This window comes from Mustela erminea, chromosome 10 (genome assembly GCF_009829155.1).
Source record: "Mustela erminea isolate mMusErm1 chromosome 10, mMusErm1.Pri, whole genome shotgun sequence".
In the NCBI taxonomy this organism is placed as follows: Eukaryota; Metazoa; Chordata; class Mammalia; order Carnivora; family Mustelidae; genus Mustela; species Mustela erminea.
The window spans coordinates 74,302,608-74,311,903 of record NC_045623.1 but is presented as its reverse complement, the minus strand read 5'-3'; the positions used below and the strand labels follow the sequence as shown (position 1 = coordinate 74,311,903).

Genomic DNA, 9,296 nt, shown 5'->3' with positions numbered 1-9,296 from the left:
TATCAGGAAGGGTTAAAACATTTTATTGCAGCTGGTGGCCAAGGATGGGCAGGCAGTGACAAGCCCCAGTAAGGAGGGCAGATACTAGCTAGATCAAGAGAAGAGATGTAGAGGGGGCCAGAAACAGGGCCTTGGAGGGGAAAAGTGAGCAAAACTACTCATAAAAGTCCTTACAGGTCACTCAGGAACATTGTGAGGCCCTTAAAGAAGAGGTTCTCCTGCTCATGGCTCTGGGCCTAGAGCTGTAAGCTGCTGGGCTCCAGTTTAGAAAGTGTGCTCCTCTGAAGATCTGAGAGAAAAGGAAGAGAAAACAAACCATCAGCAAGCACTATAATACACACCGAACTAAGCCCTGTGCCCGCCTGATGAGGAGGAACATACAGGTTTAACTTGGGATAAGTAATAACAGAGGATGATGGATTCACAAAAAAAGAGGCAGAGACTCCATTCTACCCAGTACTAAAAAATTAGGCAGCAGACACCCATGAACCTTCAGATTCAGATTCACCCACACCTAGGATCCCTGCCCTTACCTCCACCTAGCTTCCTTAAATGTTCCCAGCTACTGTAACTGTCCGGAAGACTGACTTCAGAGCGAGATGAAGAAAGAGACATGGCGAAGGTGGCAGCCACAGGCAGGTTAGATTGGAAGATGTGAACGGAAGTCCTGGAAAGGGAAACAATCATAGGCAGAGATGGTGACTGTAGGACAAGGGGACACTCCCAGCACAGAACTGTCCTCCATCCTGAGGCCAGAACTCCGGTCTCCTCCCTCTTCATCCTCTAAACATATGAAGATACCTCAGTGACCCTGTATCAAGTAAAGAATGCCCAGTATTATCTTTATGGGCTGTAACCCAGACACTCATACACCCCCACCAACCAATGTCAAATCTAGGATAGTTGAGGAGTGCCTGAATGGCTCAATCCGTTGAGCATCTGACTCTTGATTTCAGCTTGGGTCATGATCTTGGGGTTGTGGGATCGACCTCCACACTGGGCTCTGCACTCGGCACAGTCTGCTTGAGATTCTCTCTCTCCCTTTGCCTGTCCCCTGCTCATGCTCTCTCTCTCTCTCATTCTCTCCCAAATAAATAAATAACATCTTTTAAAAAATCTACAATAACTGAATACTGGTCCCCAATGCCTGGCCTCTGAGACAAATCCCTTCCACTTCCACAAACACCCATATCCCCTGACCTGTGGAGGTTGTGCTCACGCCGGACATCCTGTGCCTCTGTCCTGGCAGCCTCCAGGGTATGACCCTTGCCCTCCGGGCCACTTTGCAGCTGCTCCAACATCTGCCAGACCACAGACCCAGGTAGGCCCAAACCTCACCCTCTCCAGGAGTAATAACCCTCCCCACCACTGGCATATGCAGCACACATGGAACTCTCATGTGGGCAATGACAGTTTCTCAACCTGGAGAAGAGGGCTTGGGAAGAAGAGTTTTGGAGAGAGATAGAGTCAGCACAAGGAAAAGAGAAACAGACAAGGGTGGAAAAGAGTATCCTGGCCTGCTTGCAGATCAGAGTAGAAAGAGAAGAAAGGAAGGGGCCTCCACAGGGAAATATGAAGCGATAGGTCCAATCCTAGCCCTACCTTTGAGCTGTGGGCCTGAGCTTGCTGCCCCTCAGCCATCTGTTTCAGCAGCAGCTCCTGGTGCTGGCCTTCAGATGAGAGAAAAATGTAAGGAAGCTATTCTCCAACTTCTTTCCCTTCCCCTCCATGCCTTGTGCCCAGCCTGGTGCTGAAAACTGAGACGGAGCATTCTGGTGTAACTACTGGGAAACTTCCAAGCTGACTGGGGAGACTAGACTCACACCACGGAGGCAAGACAAAACACTTGGCCAGACTTCTGAGCATCTCAAGCAATCAAAGCTACGGCCACTTACTGGGATAGCAAAAAGACCCTCCAGAAAAGAGAACAGGAGAATCTGTACCTACCCCCAATCTTTTACTCACTCAGCTGGTCCCGCAGAAGCTTCAGCTCCTCCCGAAGAACCTCTGACTCCTCCCACAGGAGTTGCCGCCTGCACAGATGACAGCAGAGTCATCCTAAAGCCAATCAACAAGCCCAGAGGACACTACCAGGAGTTAGAGGCCTGAAGGAGAGAACTTGCCCATCACATACTCATTCTGCAGTTCTTGGCGAAGGCCACTAGAAGCACTGCACTTTCGTGGTCCTGTTTGTATTTGGGCTTGGGCCTGTTCCTGCACCTGGCTTCGAAGAACCTGTAATTCCCTTCTCAGCCCCTCCAGGCGTTGCTCCAGGAGGAGGGCCCTCCGCTCTGGGCCCCCCTGCAGCAACTTTAGTGAAGCTGTAGAGGGACGAGTTAAGTGTCAGCCCTTCTGAGAGCTTTGTACAAGAGCCCAGACACTCCACTTGCAAATCAAGACACAAGTAAGTGCACAGGTGTGTAACAAAACCGTGTGCATACATAATGAGCTATCCATCTGAAAAAAATAACTGGCCAGATACCTTCCAGAGCACAGATCTGGTACTTCTGCTGCTCCTGCTCTTCCAGCAGCCCCCGCACAGCCTGCCTTAGTGCCTCAGTCACCTACCCAGGCAAGAAAAACTACATGAGCTACTATGTAAAGGGCTTCCCCAATCCCTGATATCCTCATCTCATACAAACACCACACATAAAACCTAGAAGTCCATGCTTTACCTGAGCCTGGGATTGAAGCTGGGATCGCAAAATACTAACTTCATCCCGGAGAGAAATTGTCCTGTGGGCCTCAGCCCAACTCAGCTTCTCTGGAACAAAGAGAGTCTCTAGACCCCAAGGCTGTCGAGTTTGGACTCCAGTCTGTGGAGGCAAGTGATGAGGGGAAATCCAGGTCCCAGCCAGGTCTCCTGTTGAGGGAGTAAGTAAGGGACAATTTTGAGGCCTATCTTTGGGGGGAAAACAAATGTCTGTTCAGGAAAGAAAACCGTTGGAATCTGGAAGGAATAGTGAATGGTACAGGCACTAGAGAAAGGCAGAACCTGGAAAGAGAAAAGGCTAGAGGGTAGCAAAGGGACAACACTTACCTGCTGTGGAGACTCCAAGAGGATACAGCCGCTGCTACAAAAGAAACAGGTGCACAGACCAATAAGCTCTGAGTGTCCCTAAACCCAAAACTCCAAATGGGGGCCCTCAGGCGCCCCCTCACCTTAATCCTGGCCACATTTCCATCAGTAGCATTGAGAAGTGTGTCGAGGTGCTCAGACCAGCTCAGGCTCCTACTCATAACCTTTGGCGAGGCTGCGTCCTGGCGTCTTGTGCCCTTGCTCTCACAGCTCAGAATACCCGAAGCACAGCCCGGTAAAGTCACACGTCAGAGAGTGGGTATCGGGGATGTAATACTAAAGGTATCAGGTCAAAAGTGGGACTAGTCAAGGGAACGGCGCTTGGGGAAACTAGGGGGAAAGAGAAATACACTGATACGCAGATATCAGGTGAGAGTTGAGAGTGCCGAATCTTGGTCGAGACCACTCCAGATCCAATACTCAGGAATCATCGCGCCGAACCATGCAACAACTACAGGCGCCACCCAGTTCAAACACTCCTTACAGACCCGGGAAGCGCGACTTCGGACTTGTAGCCGCACTGCCACTTGGGAAACTGAGTTCTTCTCTCACGGAGACAACCGGCGATGGAGGTTACCGAACTACGTTTTGCAAGCGACACGAACACTCAAACCCTGAAGCTTGCCGGGAAACCGAGGCTTTTGGATTCTGTAACTGTTGCTCTCAAAGGACCATGTGAACTACATATCCCAAGATGCATTGCACCAAGTCAACGCTATCCCGCTGCTGGTCCCAGTAGTTCCTGGGAAATGGAGTCCAAAGTACCTCGAACTTAACGGACCAGGTTATCCTTAAGACTCCATTCCCCAGCAAGCTCTGCGCGTAGCGTGAGCTATGGAGCCGCAGGTCGCAGAACTGAAGCAGAAGATCGAGGACACGTTGTGCCCTTTTGGCTTCGAGGTTTACCCCTTTCAGGTTGGTTCATCCCTCCTGCCATGCTGGGCGAGGTGTATGATTGGCCTGGGTGCTACCGGCGTGACCCCGAGTCTTTTGGTCCTTCCCGAGCTCCCCTGGCCCTATGTCCCTCTGACCTACCGGGACAGGGTGTTAACCGTGACTCCATTTAAAAAAAGTAGAGAAACGGTCGCACCTTTGTCCTTTTACGCCCATATAATGCCATACTGATAAATGGGAGAAACATAATCTAGTGATTTTGTGGTCCTGTCACCTCCATATTCAGAGGAAAAAGTGACCTCTGGAGCCAGTCACTTTAGAAGCTTCCTGAAGGAATTAGGATAGGGCAAGGCCTGGAAGTTTTGCATAGCTAACATTAGGCCATCTGAGGAGGAAAGGGCATTCCTGTTGTTGAACAAGCAAACAATCGGCTGGTTTGTTCATCTACCAACAGAAGAATAATTCATGATGTTGCCAATCACCAGCGCTGGGCTTGATACATAAACTGCACTTGCCTGACACAGAAGTCTGGCACCACCACCTCCCTACTCTTGTTTACATAGATCCATTTCCCCCTTATCCAGTGCCCCCTGTACTAAGCTGTGTGCTTGTACAAAGCTAAATCAACTCAGCTTGAGCCCTTTGCCTGATGCTTAAGAGCAGCCCACTCCCACCCCTTCCACTGAGTGGCCCACAGCAGTGCTGGAAGAGGTAGGTTGGGTCTAGCTTAAGAAGGACTAACCAGAAAAAAATGGAGTTGAGCTACATGAGAAAAGAAGGAAGGATGATTATGTATATCCCAAATATCAGGAACAGCTTGAGTAAAGGTGTGGAGGTAGTGGTGGATGGCCATCCAGGTATGGAGAGAGTGAGAATGACTGGTGGGTTAGGTAGACATGGGTGGGTAATGGGAATTACCGTACTGAACAGAGCCAGTCATCTGGGCTCCTACTTCTTACCCTTTCCCTCCCCCACATCCAGTCACACACCAAGACTTTTGGAATCTGTCACCTGAATCTCCCTAATCCATTCCCTTCCTTCTAACCCCTCTGTGCTCTGGTGGTCCAGGCCAGGATTCCTCACTTGGATTACTGCAGTAACCTGCTTGCTGTTATTCTGCATGCAGTCCATCCTCCACACTGTAGCCAGATCTTTCTAAAACTAATCATGTCTGTTTACTCCTTAAATCTTTGATGGCTAGCCCTTCCTCACCAAATTAGACCCATATTCCTTAAATTGGTACTGTAGGCCAGTCATAATCTCATGCCTACTGATCTATCCACCCCTTTCTTGCTCCCCTTCACTTCTATCAAACTGGACAATCTGCTGTTTTCCAAATATGCCCTTTTTGTATGTCTTTGCTAATCCTGTGACCTCTGTTTATAACCTATAATGGATTCTCCCTCCCCACATCATTCGTCAGATTCCTTCCTACCCTTCAAAACAGCTTCCAAGAAGCTTTTTCTGATTTAACAGGACCCTCATCTGGTCCTGTCATTGCACTAATTGCGGTATGATTTCTTTTGGTTCCTAGTTGTTCATGAATGTTCTGCCTCTCTATTCCAAATTCCCTGTCATATTCCCCCATGGAGAAGTCCCCCTATAAATACACATCATTCAGGATCAGTACAAATCCATTGACTAAATGAATGAAATGGAGCCTGAGGCAAGATGTAGGAGGCCTTGAATGCTCGGATGAGGTAGGGGCCTAGCAGAGGCCTAAATTGGCCCTCCTGTGTGGCCTGAATTTTCTCTCTGTTCCAGGTGGCATGGTATAATGCACTCCTGCCTCCAACCTTCCACCTAACCCTGCCAGGACCTACCCTGGCCTTCCTAGTACTCAGCACACCCGCCATGTTTGACCGGGCCCTCAAACCGTTCCTGCAGAGCTGCCACCTCCAACGACTGATTGACCCTGTGGACCAATGTGTGGCCTACCACTTGGGCCGAGTTAGAGAGGTGAGCAAGGCTCTTATATTCCCCCAGCTTCCAAACCTGTAGCTGCTTCCAGCTCCTCTAAGCTCACTGCAGGACTAGACCTACATAGACCCAAGAGCCACTTCCCAGATAGAAGGATATCCGAAAACCATCCCTGACATTACGCTCTCTCCCCATTCTGCTTTCTTACCCCTTTTTCAGCCACCTACTTTTAGCAATCCCCAGGTCTGGAATCAATCTCATTCACCCTACTCAGATGGGCAATTGATTATATGACCCTCAAACCAGAGTTCTCTTGGCCTCCCAATGAAATAGGAACAAGCCCAGCATCCGCCAAGCAGCTCTCACCCCTTTGCCTTAAGCCTGAAGTATTTCCCCACCACACATGTGCACCTAAAATACATATACATACATTGTATCTCCCTGAAGTTGGGCCAAGTCTTCATCCACACTGGGACTCTGGAAGGCAGAGACCAGCCACCCCTCATTAATAAATTTTTGTTTAAGGATTTATTTTAGAGAGTGTGCAGGGGGAAGGGGCAGAGGGAGAGAGCATCTCAAGCGGACTCTGTGCTGAGGGTGGACCCTGACACAGAGGGCTGTCTCCTGACCCTCAGAGATCAGAGTTGAAACTGAGAATATGACACTCAACCAACTGCACCACCTAAGCGCCCCAGCCCCTCATCATAGAAGCTTCTGAGTAAGACCTTATTTCCTTTCAAATGTGGACCCTCCTGGACAGATCATTTTCTTCACAGTGGACCCCTGCAGCCACCCAAGTTTAAGGTCATGCTTTAACTTCAAATGATTTCTGAGGACAGCACCTTAACACAAGTAAGAGCTTTCTGGGGCAAAGTCATGATTCTTTTCATGCTGAACTGAGCTTCCGTCTCTATCCCAGAACCTCCCAGAGTTGCAAATCGAAGTCATCGCTGACTATGAGGTACACCCCAATCGGCGCCCGAAGATTCTGGCCCAGACTGCAGCCCATGTGGCAGGGGCTGCTTACTACTACCAACGAAAGGATGTGGAGGCTGACCCCTGGGGGGACCAGGTCAGAGGGCAAGTATGAATGCGTAGGGACTGGGAGAAAATAGTGAAGGCCCCTCAAGATACCAACTCTTAACATTTCTCTCTTGGGTAAGGATTTGGTAGACACAGTACCAGAGAAAGATGTCAGGTATTGGTGTCCGGATGGCAGGTTGGTCAGGAGCCAGACACATGCTTTCTGGAGCCTACCTGGGAACCCATCAGCTCAGAGAACCTAGGCTGTTCTTAAAAATCTGGTTACAGGATGGGTTAGAGCAGTGATTAGAAGACCAGTGGTAAGACTGGGAAGCTAAGGGAGGTGGCTCAGTTTAAGGAATGCACCTTCCTCATGGCCACAGTAAGGTCATGAAAAGGGTGGTCTGCGAGAGGAAATGGGGGAGCCCAGTTCTAAGAGAGGTTCAATGTGGAATCAGTGTCGAGAATTGAACAAACCTAGTCTGCAATGACCGTAGTTGGACTTAGTAACCTCCATGACCTTGCTTTTTTTTAACCCTTTTCCAGCACATATCAGGTGTGTGCATACACCCCCGATATGGGGGCTGGTTTGCCATCAGAGGAGTGGTGCTCCTGCCAGGAATACAGGTGCCAGATCTGCAACCCACAAAGCCTCTGGACTGTGTACCTAAAAGAGCTGACCGAATCACCTTGCTTGAAGGGTTTAATTTCCACTGGCGTGACTGGACGTACAGGGATGCTGTGACACCACAAGAGCGCTACTCAGAAGAGCAGAAGGCTTACTTTTCCACTCCACCTGCCCAACGTTTAGCCTTGTTGGGCTTGGCCCAGCCCTCAGAGGATCCTAGCTCTAGGCCTGCTGAACTACCTTTTACAGTACTCAGACCCAAAAAAACCCAGAATCCCAGCAGAGCTCAGGGCTGGCTCAGCTCCCGTGTCTCACCACCAACATCCCCTGGCCCTTGACATCCTCCCTCCTGAGATCGCTACTGGTAAGTGGTACTTGCTGGGACTTGTTTTGCTTTTCGGCAAGGCAAGGTTTAATTTTAGGTATATTCTTGATAGAAGAATTACAGAGATCTTCAATGAAGATAAGGCTCAGAATTTGGTCAAAACAAATTAAACACCCAGAATTCCCACCTGGTTTAGAATATGGGATTATTCCTGTTAGCATTTCTCTGCAATGCTCCAAAATGCTACTTGTTATGAAGTCTTGGGGGCACCTGGGTGGCTCAGTATGTTGAATGTCTGCCCTCAGCTTAGGTCACAATCCTGGGGTCCTGGGACCAAGCCCCGTATTTGGTTCCCTGCTCCTCAAGGAGACAGCTTCTCCCACTCTGCCCCTCCCCCTACTTGTGCTGTCAAACAATCTTAAAACCGGCTTTCTAAAGGGTTATCATTCACTAATAGCATCTGCCCCATAGGCTTTTTGTAGATAATACATGTGAAGCACTTCTGAAACAGTGTTTGGCTTATTCAAGTTGGGGGGGGGGGGGGCAGGGGCTCGCCTGGGTGGCTCAATGCATTAAGCCTCTGCTTTCAGCTCAGGTCATGATCCCAGGGTCTTGGGATCGAGCCCAGCGTCAGGCTCTCTGCTCAGAGGGCTTAGCCTGCTTCACCCTCTGCCTACTGCTCTGCCTGTGATTTATCAAATAAAATCTTAAAAAAAAAAAAAAAAAAAAGTGGTGTTGAGGGGCGCCTGGGTGGCTCGGGTCAGGATCCAGGATCCTGGGATCGAGCCCCAAATGAGAAGTAAGCCTGCTTCTCCCTCTCTGGCTCTGTCAAGTAAATCCTTTTAAAAAAAATTTTTTTCTTTTAAGTGTTAGTCTTTAAATGCCCAGGCAATCCTGTACTGCTGCTTACAGAGGTCTTGCTTGGAGAGAGAATAGACTGAAGTAGCTGACAGGTTTCTAGTTAAGAGTTCAGAATACCCAACAGACTCCGTTCTCCCTTAGCCGCAAGGGCTCAGAGGGCACCCACCTTCTCCCTAAACCTCCCTCCCTCCCTCAGGACAGTAAGGGCCAAAAAAGGCCTACCTTCAAATCAAAGCTAGGATCCAAAGCAACTTAAATGCTCAGCGCTGTGGGTTTGTTTTTTTAAGATTTTGAGAGCAAGCAAGCATGCAGCATGAGCAGGGAGCCGAACAGGGCACTTGATCCCAAGACGCTGGCACCATGAGTAGAGTCTCAAGACACACCTGAGTGACCCAGGTATCCCAGCACTCTGCTTTTCATACAGAAAACTTTACTCTATGAACACTAGGGATCTGTTTCCCTCCCCCTTTTAGTTTCAAAGTCTCTACTTCTGATCTTTCATAAACCCAGTACCAGGCATTTATCATTAAAAGGCCAAGCTTCAGTTCTCATACAGCACTCCCAAT

General features: G+C 49.3%; 2 protein-coding genes across 2 annotated transcripts; one reads left to right on the top strand and one right to left on the bottom strand.

Moving 5' to 3' along the window:
- Positions 1 to 3,831, bottom strand: CCDC163 (coiled-coil domain containing 163). Its single transcript, XM_032361158.1, has 10 exons — positions 3,163 to 3,831; positions 3,041 to 3,074; positions 2,676 to 2,863; positions 2,483 to 2,564; positions 2,135 to 2,321; positions 1,966 to 2,033; positions 1,603 to 1,670; positions 1,201 to 1,301; positions 534 to 667; positions 1 to 289 (listed from the first exon to the last, which is right to left on the bottom strand). The coding sequence occupies exons 1-10, from the start codon at positions 3,238 to 3,240 to the stop codon at positions 237 to 239; spliced, it is 993 nt and encodes a 330-aa protein (XP_032217049.1). The 5' UTR covers positions 3,241 to 3,831; the 3' UTR covers positions 1 to 236.
- Positions 3,832 to 3,851: 20 nt separating this feature from the next.
- On the top strand, positions 3,852 to 8,090 carry MMACHC (metabolism of cobalamin associated C). The gene is made up of 4 exons (XM_032361159.1): positions 3,852 to 3,994; positions 5,738 to 5,932; positions 6,813 to 6,965; positions 7,463 to 8,090. The coding sequence occupies exons 1-4, from the start codon at positions 3,914 to 3,916 to the stop codon at positions 7,880 to 7,882; spliced, it is 849 nt and encodes a 282-aa protein (XP_032217050.1). The 5' UTR covers positions 3,852 to 3,913; the 3' UTR covers positions 7,883 to 8,090.
- The last annotated feature ends 1,206 nt before the right edge of the window (positions 8,091 to 9,296 follow it).